Below are 15810 nucleotides of genomic sequence, written 5' to 3'. Positions count from 1 at the left end.
GGTTCCCTATAATCTTCTTCTTCTTAGCCTTTTCCTACTTGAATAGGATTGGCGTTTCTTGTGAGTCCTTTCCAGGCAGCCCTATTGTGTACCTCCTGCCCTGTTGAAAATTTAAATTTTATGGTTTCCAATATTAATTCCTCAACCTCTTTTCTACTTTCAGAACCTTGACCTGTACATCTACAAGCACAGCATGAAGATGTCAGACATCGGGATCACAGCTCAAATAGGAGACTCGAGTACCAAGTTTGAAATCTGGTTCCGAAAGCGGAAACCGAACGAAACGTTTACGTTGCAATCGATGAGCGAAGATATCAAACAGGCGTGGACCGATGAGTTGTCAAATCTTCTGTGGAAACAGGCTCTCCGGAATAGAGGTAAGGATCTAATTGGATTTATTTTCCATCGTTTCGTCTCACCTACATAAAAAAGGACTTCTCAGTACTATGCTCCCAGTCTAAAAAAAAAAGAAAAAAAATGATAGGAAGAATGAAGCTCTTGTAGGGCTGAGTGCACCCCAAAATAGCCCTCAGCACTGTGTGTCTAGTTAGTCTAGCCCCAAAATAGCCCTGTGTGTCTAGTTAGTCACCCATCCATATATACTCCAAACTCAATGTCGCTTAACATCAGTATTTCTTGGGAGGCATATCTGATAGTGTATTCAATGTTGTAAAGTAGTTAATTAGCTATGTAACTTCGGTTATCTGTTTCATAACATTGTTTCATTGTGTATTATTTCAGCCATGCGCCTTCAAGAAATGTCGTCCATGGGGATAGGCAACAAGCCATGCCTGGACATCAGACCTAGTGCCGACCAAATCAGTGACCGTTCCATAAGCATCACTCAACTTAACAAAAGTAAGTGTCCTTCTACTGAAATAATAGGACTCCTTTTCTTTCCCCAGATGACCTTAACCACATTAGACTTTAGGAGTCCCGTCTGTCTCATACAAGTCTACGGACTTCTCCTGGTTGCCCAAAAACAAGTTGAAAGACAAATCATACGGTTTACGGTTGTATGACATGTTTACACCAACTTCTACATGAAGTTGGCCAACAAATCATAGGGTAGATATGAACCAGGCTGTTCTAAGGTTAAACGGAATTTTTCGCGAAATTTAAAGATCCCCATCCAGCCTAGTTAGCTTGGTTGGTAGCGTGTCTGCCTTGTAAGCGCTAGGCCGCGGGATCAATTGCCACCCGGGGCTTATTTTATTCTGTGCGTTTGCAATTCCCTCTGTCAAAGCCCTTAAAAAAAAAAAAAAAAAAAAAAAAAAACTAATTTCAATTTCTCCTCTCTCCTCCACAGCGACTCCCAAGTTCCGTAACTCTATCGCCGTAATGCCAGGCAGTGGAGGTCTGAGTGACGTAGGAGGACCTCGTACCAGACCTCACTCCATCATCTCCGTATCCTCTAGCAGTGGCGGTTCTTCATCAGGCAGTATGAATGGGGGAGGACCTCGTCAGACATCGCAATGTTCATCCGCCGAGTCTGGCATAGTCACGGATTGGCACACTACGAGGTCGAACAGTTCTGTCACGTCAGATTCGACCAGTCCCAGTCATCAGGTGTCGGTCAAGTTGTAGAGGCCGTATTGAACCAGTGGTCTCTCGATTCTGAGCCCGGTATGGTTACCGAGATCCAATAGTTTAGTGACGCAGTCGCAAAGAGTTCCATGTTCCGGTGAAGTATATCAAGATGAAGGATTTGAACCCATGGTCTCTCGATTGTGAGTCCGGTATGGTTACGGATTTGAGTACCGAGAATAGTTTAGTGACGCGGCAAGTTCCAAGTGTCAGGTTAGAGTGAAGTATATCAAAATGAAGGATTCAAACCCATGGTCTCTTGATTGTAAAACAGCCGCGTTACTACATGATGGAAATTCCTTATGACAACGAAATATCTCATTGGTTTTTTCCCCCCTTTGCTTTTGTTCTATTCTTTTTCTTAACGTGCTCTCCCTTCCCTAGGTATGAGCTAACGGTAGCATAGTACCAACATGTTATCCTCTCTATCAACTAATGGAAGTTGATAACTATGTACCAACTAGCATAGTTCCCTCTTGTCATATAGTAGTCTCAAACCCCTGCTGGTTGAGCTATAATGCATAACTTTGCTTGGTCAATCCCATCCTAAAACAAAGTAAGGATGAGTGAAAAAACAGTTCAGCCAGATAAATGACCATTACAACTGAGGGAGCTTGTTGCTTGTGAATTTGTTGGAACATTTGACAGGGAACTTACCTGAACAGGGATGACTAACTGTAGACAATGTTTATCAGTTAGGAAGAGGCTCACTGAGCATTTGAAATTATAAGTTTTCTATTGGGATCAATGGCATTTGCTCAAGGACAGGAATAGAACAGGAGGACGAAGACGACGAAGTACAGGAACCCAGTTTTCAGCGATTTGATCTTTCAGCAGCACAGGACAGGAATCACAGGATGGTCGGTTGGTCGGATCAAGTCGGATTGTCTCCTACGGAGGCTGAAATTATTCCTCTGTACTTAGAGATTTCAACCCCTTACCGACATTTAGTATCTTACTTCAGTTATTAGGACTAGTTGGATGTCTACCCATTAGAGAATGCCATCACAAGTTACCACTCTTCTCTGCACTTATTCCATAGAATATGATACTACACTACTACAGTCATAACCTCATAAAAGCTTCCTTTCGTTGTGTCTTGTGTCAAGGAACCCATTAGCATGTTGTAGCAGTGACCTATATGCTTCATCAATTTCTAGAAGACCGGCTTTCTTCTAAAGTTTCATCTGAGTTATTCTTTAGACATTGTAAGTAACTTTCAACTATCATAAAAGCTTCCTTTCGTTGTGTCTTGTGTCAAGGAACCCATTAGCATGTTGTAGCAGTGACCTATATGCTTCATCAATTTCTAGAAGGATCTGGTATCTGTGAGAAGAAAGGAATCGAAGTCAGAGGGAGACAAAAATGTTTGCTATTTTGGTGAGTGGACGTTTGGTCCAAACAAACTATGAACTTGTGGCTGAAAACAGATTCCTCTTCACTATCCCCGAAGCAGACACAATTAACCACATAGCTGTATTCATGACAGGAACAACACCATTTCCAGAAGGAACAGGAGGGATGGTTTACTTCAACTGGCCTGAACCAGATTCTCCCTCAAACTGGAAACTTCTGGGAGTCATAGCCAATGAGAAACCTTCTTCCATTTTCAAGATATCAAACTTAAAAAGCACAGAGAACACATTAGTCAATGGGTGTACATCTGTAGCTTTGTATAATCCATTTGGACAGCAACCTATCTCACGCAATGCTCAAATAGGAATTTCTGTTGAACCCATTGAAGTTGTAAATCAACACTTAGCAAGCAAATCAAATGAGTCACTCTCTAATTTTGTACAATTTTGTCAAAAGATGGTCACAAGCTTTGTTAATTATATTTCCAGTTTCTCAACAACACAAGCCAGTATGGTGCCTAATCCTAATGAAACATATGTTCCGATTTCATCTGTGCAGAATTGGTATCAAAATTTTGAAAGGAAACTTGCCTTGAATCCAAATTTTTGGCAATCCTTGTAATAATATACTTATAATGATGTTTGCATTTTCAAAGGTACTTACTGTATTTTGCTCTATTTTCTGACATCTGTCTTGGGCCCACCATATGTAGTACAGTTACTAGAGAGTTTTGCATAGGCCAGGCTGACTGCTGTGTGTGTGGTGTTTGAAGACAGGTTGTTTATTCAAGTTTTGTATTAGAATCTAAATCATCATGGGGTCATTCTTGAAAGGGATCATCTTCATTACATGCAAGCAAATGTGTACAGTTCCTCCCATTTATAATTTACTTGCATAACATCTCTTTTATAAATGGGCTCACTGCTGAATGAACTTCTTAGAATCATTTTTTTCTTCATTATTTTGTGTGTTAAACTAATACTTATTTATTTGTCATTGCATCATGATGACTCTTTTGTTTTTTTTTTCTTGGACAGTATACTTCATAATCTTCATATACCTGATTGTAAAACAGCCGCGTTACTACATGATGGAAATTCCTTATGACAACGAAATATCTCATTGGTTTTTTCCCCCCTTTGCTTTTGTGCTATTCTTTTTCTTTACGTGCTCTCCCTTCCCTAGGTATGAGCTAACGGTAGCATAGTACCAACATGTTATACTCTCTATCAACTAATGGAAGTTGATAACTATGTACCAACTAGCATAGTTCCCTGTTGTCATTTAGGTTCCACTTGTCTCCTACGGAGGCTGAAATTATTCCTCTGTACTTAGAGATTTCAACCCCTTACCGACATTTAGTATCTTACTTCAGTTATTAGCAGTAGTTGGATGTCTACCCATTAGAGAATGCCATCACAAGTTACCACTCTTCTCTGCACTTATTCCATAGAATATGATACTACATAACCTGTGTCTCCTACGGAGGCTGAAATTATTCCTCTGTACTTAGAGATTTCAACCCCTTACCGACATTTAGTATCTTACTTCAGTTATTAGGAGTAGTTGGATGTCTACGTTCAACCCCTTACCGACATTTAGTATCTTACTTCAGTTATTAGGACTAGTTGGATGTCTACCCATTAGAGAATGCCATCACAAGTTACCACTCTTCTCTGCACTTATTCCATAGAATATGATACTACACTACTACAGTCATAACCTCCCTCGGTGGTGTGATGGTCAAGATACTTACCTGGTAAATAGGGTGGGTTCAATCTAAGCCGAGGTATGAAATTCGGCAATACAATTTTAGACAACCGCAACCAATTGGTTCTAATTGTCCTCTGACTGTTATTCTACTGGTGGCATTCTCTATTTTAATTCGACATTAGGTGTTTTATTTTAAACGCGTTTTCTTTTCATGTTTTCCCCCTCTCCCTCTCCCTACTTCCCTTTCTCTCTCCCCCTCTATCTCTACTCCCTTCGCTTTCTCCCTACCTCAAATGGAGAAAACATAGAACCTAGCAAAATACATTAAATAGAATTTTTTTTTTTAACGCGTTTTCTTTTCATGTTGCCATTTTTAATTGTTTATTAAAAAAAAAAAAGGTTTAGTTTTTATTTTTAAGCCATATATTAATAATTATATTTTATTATTTTGACGGTTTTTCATTAGTAGTTAATTCTATTTTTTTACATAAAATAATCGACGTGTATGTATACAAAATTTATTATTTATTTACCTCTATTATGTACTTTAATTATTTTTTATTTAACATACCTACCGGTTTTTTACCATACGATTTTCCCGATACATTATACATTCGCATTTGTTCTGTGGACACTATAAATTAGATTAGATAACAGTTAAAGATTTCTTTTCTTTGCAGCTTATTTGTGTTTATCTTTTTAAATGGCCCACCTTGAGTGCCCTTTTTTGTTGAGCTCGCTTTGAAAGTTGAACCCATTTTAGCTATTTTTCAGAATAGAGTGGCTTCCTTTTCAATACCTACCAAATTGACTAACCAAAAATTGTACCTACACAAAACGCTGATTATTTTTCTTTCCCAGTTGTTGAATCAAAAGCTTGTAAAAATTTAATATTTAATATTTCATAGATATAATTTTAGATCTACGTTTTTTGCTAATTATTGGACACCGAAGTTTTACCTGATTTTTATTTCTCCATTTTCTTCTGTAATAATTTACCAGCGGAACATATTTTTTCAAATCCACATTCAATCAAAACTAGAGAGAACACAAAAATAGAAGAAAAAATAAGCACATTTTAAGTATTTTCCAGTCTAATTATTGGACACCGAAGTTTTACCTGATTTTTATTTCTCCATTTTCTTCTGTAATAATTTACCAGCGGAACATATTTTTTCAAATACACATTCAATCAAAACTAGAGAGAACACAAAAATAGAAGAAAAAATAAGCACATTTTAAGTATTTTCCAGCATCAGCAAGGAGCAAGGGTCTTTTTCAATAACATGATTTTCATTAAACTTACTGGTTTAAAACGTTGGATGCATCTGTTTAGTAGGGAGTGCATGGATGATATCCAGAAAAAATTCCAACCACTTTTTTGCCCCTTCCAAATCAATAAAATCCGGTGATTATGTCTTCTATTTTCCTGTTCCAGTACATACCTAGGTACTCGTACGTAGATAGTTCGAAACGTAAAAATAAATTTATGTTTTACTTTTTGCAAAAGAAAGATAAAATATAGGATAAAAAATAACTGTTTGTATAAAATACGTGTTTTTTATTTTTTGAAAGACTCCAAGGGTGGGTTTCACAAATATTTTTTCAGCCCTAACACCAAATATTTTCTGCGCGTGGCCACTGGATTTGATGAAGTAGACACATTGCACAATCAAATAGATACCAGGCGTTAGGTTAAAAATAAAAAAAAAGCCAATTGAATCATTTTGTTTTCATTCGTTCTAAAGTTTTATTACAATTTATTTTACAAAATAGGTAGGTACATATAAAAATTTACAAAAATATTCCGTTTCTTATGAATATGTTCTACAATTATTTTTTTTATAAGTTGACAGAATAATTTAAACGAAAATAGGCTAACCTAGATAGCTTGGAGAGTAACATGTCTGCCTTGCTAGGTCAGTTCTACAGGTTGTAATTTGACCTGTGTTCCTATTTGGCTAGACCTCATGAGATCTGCAACAGAATACTTGCTAACCTTGGATAGTGTGTACTCAATATGAATTTCCAGTCAGCTGGTATCTTATCTACATACTGGTGAACATTAGAGTACATGTTAAGTGTACAACACAACACTACAGACTGGACAGACATTGGATACAGGTCTACAATATCAGAATTATTCTGAACACAATACTCACCTACACTAATTATAAATAGTCTTATGAAATTTAACATCACCTTTCCACACCCACTGTGAGATAGCATAGCTTGTAATATTTGACAGACAGCTTGGAAAAGATGGTCACTTTTGCAGCACATTTTGATGAGAAAATGGTTGTCAAATTGATTCCAAATGTTGGAAATAGTTTGACTGGATTCTAGTTGGTCTGGGAGAGTTGATTTCATAGATTGTAAAATGTTGAGCACATGTGTTTCTAAGTGCTGAGGCCAGTGATGGAGATATAACGTCCAAGTACTGGGAAGATCACAGATAATGTCTGAAACGCATTTGAAATTAATTGATCAGTTCAATGTTTCTCCTCCACTATCTTGTTAATAAGAGAGGTTTTCTGTTTGTCTGTAAGAGGTTGCCGTCTAAACGGTAAGTCATAGAAACTTGAAATTTTGTACACAGGTTCATATTTTTATGGTGGTGGTTATAGACTAGGTTAAAATTTCCTAAAGCTAGCCGTTCGCGAGTTATTCAAGAATTTCGAAATTTTTGGCCAAAAACTGAGCAATACAAAGCTTGTGGGTATCCCGCTAGTTTTTAATAAAGAAAGAAAAAAAGTGCACATGGATTAGGCAAAAAAATGGCTTGTCATTTTGTAATACCCACTGAATTTGTAACCCATTTTCGCAGGTATGAAAAAATGAAATGATAACAACTGAGACTATATCTTGACTTACCTTTGTCAAACCAGACAGTCCTTAAGAAGTCAAGGACCCTTTCATTTTCCGTCAAATGTTTTTCAAACAAGACCAGAATGAGTTGGGCCAGAAGGTCTGAATAGAAGAGGTTCTTACATAAGCTTTTGCCCAGAAGAAGTAGTTCATCAGAAGTCAACTTGGCATCAAGTAAACTTTCCAACACCAAGGACACCTTACTATGCTTGGAGCACTTGGGAAGTTTTTGTTTGAAATTTTCATTCTCAAGTAAATGGAGGAAAATTGCCTAGAAGGAAGAAAGGAAACAATCTAATATATAAAAATGAATGTGTGTGTCTGTGTTTGTTTGTTCAAACTTTATGCCTGGTCAAACCGCTCATCTGATTGCTATGAAACTTTGTGAACTTATTGCTTGCACTCCCATGAAGGTTATAGGCTATTTTCTGGTTTGTTTTTGTTAAGCTATGCCGAGCAAGACCACTAAATGGGTGAGTGACATGAACAGCCATGCCTTAAGGACTTACTAGGAGAAATCTGGCTAGTTTATTATAAAAAAGGAAATAAAAGGAAAAATAAAATCCTTTTATGACAGGTCTACTGAATGTTGTAGGTTTACCTGGTGTGAATAAAAAGTAATCCTTCTTTCTGGTTAGAAAAAAAAAACTAGGAAATAACAAATAGGTAGGCAATATTCTATTTTTACTTTTTATTGCCAAACTTACAAGATATTTTCCATGATGTTCACTTTTTATATGGGACCCAGGATTTTTAAACTTTTCAGTTGTAAATTTCAAAAAGGCATCAACTTTCTCTTGGTCCCATTTTTTCTTCATACCAACTTTTTTGTCCATAACATTTCTTTTGACTCATATTTGTTTCACTGAATTCACTGTAGGGATTGTAGACCTGAAAGTAAAAGGTGAAACTCAGATTTAGCCTCATTTTAATTATTTAACAAGTGCAACTAAAGAGTTGTAAGTGCAGTGTCTATTTTTCATTTAGGATAGGATCCACTGTTGAATCCCAAGATTTGATTTGATCCAGGATGGTTTGGATCAAGATAATCTGTAGTAGTCTCGAGGGTTAAACAGCTACTGAGACTCCAAGGGTTAAGTGGAATTTCTATTCTCTGAAGTAAAACTGAAAGGTAGGTACTTGCCAAAATTCCTTGTCAATTTGAAGTAAACACCACACATTTCCTTCTGGTCAAAAATTATGACAAATAAAAGGCTCAACTGGGCCCAAAATTTAATGAGCAAATTTCCTTTGTGTTGAACTATGGCGAGACAGACAATCTACCTAAATAAACTTTGTTGAAATAACGAGAAATAATTTTGAAACTGGCAACTCTAAAGTAAAATTAAATATATATTTTCAAGGTAAAAACATCACATAAAAACAGATTTTAAAATAATAGAAAAAAAAAATCCATATTATTTGTACAATATGTACTTATTAATAGAAAAATGCATAATTTGAAGATAAAAATAAACTATTAAATCAAAATAGAAAGGAAAAAAAAGATGAACTAGTAAACAAAATGGATATGATTTCATAACTTATTTGCCTAAACATAAGAGAAAATACATAATGCACATTATTCAATAGGTACCTACAATAGTTGGGTAAATTATGTACCTATTAAAAATAATGAAAAATCAATGATTTTTTTATCACACAATATTTTTTAATCGATATTTATTAAGAGGTGGAAAAAAAAATCCAAACAAAATCTGGAGATCAAGTTAAGAATTGAATAAAAATTTCAAATTCAATAGTCTACAAGGAAATTTAGAATTTTGGTTTAAAAATCACAATATTGGTTTCACTTAAATTTAGGAATACAAATGACCTATTCAGTACAGAGTGTATGATAAGGGCATCGTATATGGTTTAGTTCTTACTGAAAGAAGAAATAAAACAAGGAGGAAAAAAATCACACACCCTTAAAAGTAAAAGAACATATGTAAATGCTTGTTATAAGTTTACAGAACCTGTAAAATCTACTACCTGTAAAATTTAGAAAAATGGCAAGACAAAATTCAAATCACATTGATACGAACACAAAATGATGTAATTGTAGGCACTATTCTTTCCTCGAATTTAATAGCGATACTATGTAAAATTTGAATAAAAATCTAATAATAAAATAACGTAAAGTAAGAGTAATTAACAGTTCCTAATACCTAATCAATAGTATCATTGACGCGTAGGTACATTTGAACAACGATTATTATTAACGATGGAAATCTTTCGAGCTTCGTCAATAATAACGAAAAAATAAAAATATGTTTGTATGAAAATGAATGCTATGATCTACGTTCGTAAAGTAAGAGTAATTAACAGTTCCTAATACCTAATCAATAGTATCATTGACGCGTAGGTACATTTGAACAACGATTATTATTAACAATGGAAATCTTTCGAGCTTCGTCAATAATAACGGAAAAATAAAAACATGTTTGTATGAAAATGAATGCTATGATCTACGTAGTATAAAAATGAGTGCTATTGTACTACGTACTTTGAGGTTTGATATGTTTAAGTGTCCTTGGTTAGTTTTGATTGCAAGAACAGGACTGAGTCCCTTTCCCCCGCAGTCTAACCAAAGTCTAATATTTTTCAATATGATGGGTAAATAGGTATGGCTTGATTTGTGTATTGTGTAACATGTAAAGTAAAAGTGTAAATCATAAAATAAAATCTGAGGTTTATTTACAAGGGTCATCTTTTAAAAAATAGAATAACAAAATATTGCATAGAATTTTATAAGCTAAAATAAATTTTGAAACATTAAAATTAAATTTTTCTTTTGGATAACAAAGGGGGAGTATTTGAAATCGAGTAGCAAACTTCACACACAAAACTATCTAAGTACTCAATGCTAAAAACTGACAGCATAAAAACTCAAGACTTAGCCTGCCTAATTAGCTTGGACAAGGCTTAGCCAGTCTAGTTAGCTTGGACAAGGCTTAGCCAGTCTAGTTAGCTTGGACAAGACTTAGCCAGCCTAATTAGCTTGGACAAGGCTTAGCCAGTCGGGACGTTAAGACCTCAGTATTTACAGTTCCCTCTATCAAACATTAAAGGTCCGTTCCCACTTGTTCGGAAAAAAATCGTGTCGTGTGTAGTGGGAACACTCTCATTTACATGTACATTGCCTATAGGACATTCGGGGAAAAAATCTGATGTAACTCACGACAAGTGGGAACGGACCTTAAGTTGGAAGATGAGACTTTAGACACAACTCACATCAGGTCGACTTTAGGCAAGAGATCCGAGGAGCCATACTGTCCAAACAACATGGCTGCCATCCACTTACACTGTTCTTCCTTACTGGTCCCAGCTATCGTGTTACCAAACCATGGCGCTTCTTTACTTCGCTGAGGTTTGTGGCGTGGTATGAACGTGAGGGCCCAGCGAGTACGGGGGTCTCTCTTCTTCTCAAAGCCTTGATACCAGATGATGTCTTCTATTCTCCACTCGTCCAGTTGTATGGAACCCTGGGGACACGATAATAACTGATTAATTATACTGTTCCATAGGTAGCTGATGTATAAAGGTGTGTCCACACATAGTCGAATGTCAACTGAACCGTCCAATCTGCCTCGACAACATAGTTTCACCTCGTCGATCGACGGCCGGACGACTATGTTTGGAGTTTTGGACACACCTTAAGACTAAAAAATCTCTTTTCCCCCAGCAGCTAGCAGTTAATATTATGCCGCTCTACGTATACCAAATATCAATCTTAGTGGTCAATGCATTGTGCGCTTGGACTTCAGATCTGGCGATCCAAGTTTAGTCATACAAATTATGAAGGTGTACCAACTGGGGACGATTTCCTTAGAAAGAACTATTGCAATATTTTACTCTGGGTCTACTTACTTTCTTATCCTTATAGTAACACAGTTTGGACTGACTAAATTCAAACAGGAAAGACTTGAATGATTTGGACTTGCGGTCCGCATATTTCAAATCCCCACACACTGCCAGCGAGTGAAACTGAAACACAAATGGAAAAAGGTTGTTGACGCCCTAAATTCATCCTGCTTCAGTGGTGTAGTGGTCAAGACGCTCTCCTGGTAAACAGAAGAGCGTGGGTTCAATCCCAGCCGATTATGGAATTTTATCCTCAACATTGTTTGAGAATTTGACCACAATAATAGCAGTAGCTGCTACTGGAGTAAAGGGACTTCTCAGTCCTATGGAAGCAGTATAAATAAGCACTTTTACATGTTGTGATTATTGAGCGATTTCCAAGTTCCCTCCTAAGGGGTTTAATCGAGGGAACTGTAACAACGGAGGTCTTATCGTCCCGAACTCAAAGAGAGGACGACAGGATAGGATGAATCCAGCCGTTCCGAGAACAAACCGCATCTCTTTAGGATAATGTTTGCCCCGTGTGGAATTCGAACCCACGACCTAGCGCTGACAAAAATTGGATACTTACCATGGGTGCTATTTCACTCCTCCACTCCTGGTTAGAACATAGGACCAAGGCATTATCTCTCCTATCCATCTCATCCCAATATCCCCACTCCACCACCACAGATAGAACTTTCTCTTTATAGTGGAGAGAGCGGGTGAGATCACCTCCACATACTACTTCCATTAGACACAGGTCGTGTGGAGGGGTGGGGGGATCAAATCGGGAACACAGCTCCTTGCACACTTGTCCTGCCTCTTTGTTTGGGTCCAGCTGGAAAAAAAAACGAGGTGGGATAAGATTATTGAAATATTTTAATCAAGTAGCGACCAGTGGCGGCATTACCAGTGTAGAAAGATGGATGATGAATGAGAATACTTTCTGGTGTTCTTGTGTTGACCCAGCACCTCAATGGGAAGTATTGTGTCTCTTCTCTCCCATCTGCTGAGAGGCATACTACGGGAGGGGATGCTACGACACAGACAACATGCGCAAGTCGGATGGATAAAGATAAAATTCAAAATTTGCCGCACTTTTAAATTTCAATTTTTTCAACGAGCAAAATGTTTATTTGTTTACAGTCGTTTTGGCACTAAAATTTAAATTTCAAGAATGTTCTAGTTTAGTGCCTTGGTGAGAATGGTGAGCTGAGTACAGCCCTGCCTCGAAGTGAAGTATAATAATACGTTTAACCATTACATGATTACACACTAATTGTGGCAATTTCAAAAAAAATCCTCCCCAAATTAGCAGTTCCTCACACAGACTGATCAGCACAGCTGTTCAGAACTTCAGAAGCACCAATATGTATTCATATTCATCATGAACAGGTGCTCTGTGCTCCCTAAATCCACCTCATTGTTGTACCTACAATACCTACATGTTGTATTTATCAGATTTCAATAAAGGTTCTGTAGGTATCTGCTGTAAAAGAAAGATAGATCTAAAAAATAGAGAGATTCTCACTCACCTGCTTGTCACACAAAATTCAAAACTTCAAGTAGCACGTTTGCTTCTTACTAATCCAATTTGAACACAAATATCTCTTTCAATGTATAATATTTCAGCAATATACACAATTCACTTAATCAATCAGAATTTTAATTAATAAAAGTTGAAATTGTTGAAAATTTGCATTAGGTATTTCCAATTATCTTATTAATTATTCACAGTTCAGGATTTGCAGGTATTTAGTAGAAAATGATTGTGTAGGTGTCTGGGTATCTATTTCTCTTTAGTAGTACATGTTTGATTAGGTATTATGTAGGTATCTGTCCTAATTTATAATTATTATTGCTTCAATTTTAATGATAATGATTGAACAAATTCACGAAATTAGGTTACAACAGGTATACATTAAATTTAAAGTTAGATAGGTACCTAGTTAATAATATTCAAACAACTCAAGAAAACACACATTATAGGAATGGCTGTCTATCTGTTACCCTGTCCTCCCCTCTGATTTTTAGACAATAATAGCTCTGTTGTTATAGTTCCCTTTTTTAAAGTTATAGAAATAAAAGAAATGCAAATCAAGTTTCTGTACCTTCTTGGCTGTATGTACTAATATCCAAAATATTGGTTCTATTTTCAGTTGATGTGACATCCTTACACCTGTCGCTATCAATCCCTGTGCAATGTCTGATGAAGAATCTGTTGATTTTGACGGCAAATTAGAAAACAAAAAGAAAGTGAGGAAAAGAAAGTCCAAACCAAATGACGATGAGGATTATACAGAGGTGAAAGTTCAGCGGAAAAGTAAAAAGATCAAAGTGGAGACAAAACCAAGTAATCCTCTGCTGAAATGGTTGAACACTTCTGCTGATAAGTCACTATCCTCACAATCCCCTGAATTGATAGATGCTATCAATCCAGAATCTAAAAATGAACCAGCACTACTCATTAACAAAGAAGTCAATAATACCCAAAAAAATGTTACAGATCATGACTCAACTTCTTTAGAGGCTGAACCCAGTCCCTTTGTTGATTATTTGCTTTCAGAGATAAATTTCTCAAATTTGAAAGCAAAAATAAATGCAAAGCTGTGTGCATCACCAAAAAGTGAGATATCCAACAGTGTAGCCTCATCTAAAACTGATAACAACCGTGAGAAGAATGGTACACCAAAATCCAAAAGGAAAGAGAGAAAGACCAAGAGCAGTGTTTCAAATGATGCCAAAAATACTTCTCTAACTAATGAAGTTAAAAGAAGCAGTACAAAAGGAAATGTTTCAACCAATGGCAGAACTATACAGGACATGTTTCAAAGGATGAATGGTCAGAGCTAGTTGAACGGTTGAATATAAGAATGGCCTAGTACCTCCCTCTTCTGAGTGATCAGTAGGTCCAAGTACCTGAGGACTCAGGGCTTAGTAGCATCAATGAGCTAGTTGAACGGTTGAATATAAGGAGGGCCTAGTACCTCCCTCTTCTTAGTGATCAGTAGGCCCAAGTACCTGAGGTCTCAGGCTCAGGGCCAAGTAGCAGTCATGAGCTAGTTCTAGTTGAAGGCTTGAACATAAGGAGGACCTAGTGCCTAGTTACCTACTCTGAAAGATCAGTAGGCCCAAATATCTGATCAAGGCCGTGTAGCATCAGTGAACAAGTTGAAGGCTGGAATATGAATAGGGCCAAATCATCCTTTCACAGCTCTTATAGTAAAAAAAAACAGACGGTAATAAAAAGAAAGTAACCACCGAAGTTTTGTAAAATCTCTTTGCAATCCTTTTCAAATGGAATTGAGACCCTCCAAAGTTGTTTTCCTCAATCAGTTTCCGTTTCTCGGTCCTTATTAAATAAAAGCTTTCATCCACATTACCATCAAGAAAAAATAAAAATACTACTCCGATGAGCGGGAAGAATGGAGCTTACACCATGATACACAGAACTACTACTACTTCTAGTGATAATGGTTGTAGAAACTAGATATAGGTACATATGAATGACGAAGAATCTTTATGAATGAATGATCTTATGAATGAAATTAGTAAACAAGATAGAGAGAAGACGTAACTTGTGTAGCGAAGAGGAATTCACGGCAAATCACTCGTGTTAAACAACGGCGGGCATGGTGGACATGGACATGGGTAATCGCGTACTACTAACTTTCCCGGCTCTAACTGTTAACTTTCCCGGCTCTAACTGCCAACTTTCCCGGCTGGACGAGATTTAAGTGAGGAGGCGGGTAGCCGAAGGTAAAAACCCCCGTCACCAGAGATCCTTATCACTTCTACCAGGACGTTAAAGTCCTTAGAAAAACATTGAATTTCTTTTTTCAGGTCTTTCCCACCAGGTATCGAGTTTGAACAGAATTATTGAGTGATCATTAAAAAAATAAAATAATAATAATAAACTCAAATTGGCAATCAATAAATCGAATGACTCTATGTAAGTAATTAAATACAGTTTTTGGGCCTGACTACCTACACTTCAACTACACAGACATTAAAAACTTGAACTGAAGTCATACGCTTCATACAGGGCCTTCGGTCTCATTTCCCCGGACTCGCCGAGGAGCCTATTGTTGGAAGCCCCGGCGGGCCCGGTTAGGCTGAGTACATACCTACATGTTGTATTTATCAGATTTCAATAAAGGTTCTGTAGGTATCTGCTGTAAAAGAAAGATAGATCTAAAAAATAGAGAGATTATCACTCACCTGCTTGTCACACAAAATTCAAAACTTCAAGTAGCACAATTGCTTCTTACTAATCCAATTTGAACACAAATATCTCTTTCAATGTATAATATTTCAGCAATATACACAATTCACTTGATCAATCAGAATCATAATTAATGAAAGTTGAAATTGTTGAAAATTTGCATTAGGTATTTCCAATTAGCTTATTAATTATTCACAGTTCAGGATTTGCAG

At 36.7% G+C, this 15810-nt stretch overlaps 4 protein-coding genes and 2 long non-coding RNA genes across 7 annotated transcripts in view; 3 read left to right on the top strand and 3 right to left on the bottom strand.

Annotated features, from left to right (window-relative positions):
* The window catches only part of LOC103524977 (puratrophin-1), an 81507-nt gene extending 79583 nt beyond the window's left edge, over positions 1–1924 (top strand). For both annotated transcript variants that reach the window (XM_008490021.2, XM_008490020.3), the window contains 3 exons: positions 164–377; positions 742–858; positions 1310–1924. In XM_008490021.2, coding sequence (XP_008488243.1) covers positions 164–377; positions 742–858; positions 1310–1587 — 609 coding nt within the window. In that variant the 3' untranslated portion in view covers positions 1588–1924. The remainder of the gene's footprint in view (positions 1–163; positions 378–741; positions 859–1309) is intronic.
* Positions 1925–2757: 833 nt separating this feature from the next.
* On the top strand, positions 2758–3950 carry LOC103524975 (protein OPI10 homolog). The gene has a single exon (XM_008490019.3). It carries the CDS (start codon positions 2953–2955, stop codon positions 3562–3564), a length of 612 nt encoding a protein of 203 aa, XP_008488241.1. The 5' UTR covers positions 2758–2952; the 3' UTR covers positions 3565–3950.
* Positions 3951–4076: 126 nt separating this feature from the next.
* Positions 4077–4866, bottom strand: LOC113465586. The gene is made up of 2 exons (XR_003390247.1): positions 4667–4866; positions 4077–4414 (listed from the first exon to the last, which is right to left on the bottom strand). It is a non-coding gene; the product is annotated as an uncharacterized LOC113465586 (long non-coding RNA).
* Positions 4867–5750: 884 nt separating this feature from the next.
* Positions 5751–8494, bottom strand: LOC103524974. Its single transcript, XM_008490018.3, has 3 exons — positions 8232–8494; positions 7531–7795; positions 5751–7118 (listed from the first exon to the last, which is right to left on the bottom strand). The coding sequence occupies exons 1-3, from the start codon at positions 8358–8360 to the stop codon at positions 6625–6627; spliced, it is 888 nt and encodes a 295-aa protein (XP_008488240.1). The 5' UTR covers positions 8361–8494; the 3' UTR covers positions 5751–6624.
* Positions 8495–8670: 176 nt separating this feature from the next.
* Positions 8671–10207, top strand: LOC113465587. The gene is made up of 2 exons (XR_003390248.1): positions 8671–9833; positions 10004–10207. It is a non-coding gene; the product is annotated as an uncharacterized LOC113465587 (long non-coding RNA).
* Positions 10208–10636: 429 nt separating this feature from the next.
* Positions 10637–15810, bottom strand: part of LOC103524987 — a 33122-nt gene continuing 27948 nt past the window's right edge. Inside the window, exons 12-14 of the mRNA XM_017449821.2 lie at positions 11963–12211; positions 11398–11514; positions 10637–11012 (exon numbers count right to left, since the gene is read on the bottom strand). Coding sequence (XP_017305310.2) covers positions 10758–11012; positions 11398–11514; positions 11963–12211 — 621 coding nt within the window. The 3' untranslated portion in view covers positions 10637–10757. The remainder of the gene's footprint in view (positions 11013–11397; positions 11515–11962; positions 12212–15810) is intronic.

Source organism: Diaphorina citri, unplaced genomic scaffold, assembly GCF_000475195.1.
Source record: "Diaphorina citri unplaced genomic scaffold, Diaci psyllid genome assembly version 1.1 scaffold130, whole genome shotgun sequence".
NCBI classification, from domain to species: Eukaryota; Metazoa; Arthropoda; class Insecta; order Hemiptera; family Psyllidae; genus Diaphorina; species Diaphorina citri.
Note: the sequence above shows the minus strand (reverse complement) of the source record. Positions and strands in the feature narration are given on the sequence as shown.

Bases quoted from the DNA above. Each gene is read 5' to 3' on its own strand.
- LOC103524975 (XM_008490019.3), top strand. From the start codon at position 2,953: ATGTTTGCTATTTTGGTGAGTGGACGTTTGGTCCAAACAAACTATGAA.
- LOC103524974 (XM_008490018.3), bottom strand. From the start codon at position 8,360: ATGGACAAAAAAGTTGGTATGAAGAAAAAATGGGACCAAGAGAAAGTT. The intron at 7,796-8,231 runs GTAAGTTTGGCA...TCTTCCTTCTAG, and splicing joins AACATCATGGAAAATATCTT to GCAATTTTCCTCCATTTACT. The intron at 7,119-7,530 runs GTAAGTCAAGAT...AATGCGTTTCAG, and splicing joins GACTGTCTGGTTTGACAAAG to ACATTATCTGTGATCTTCCC.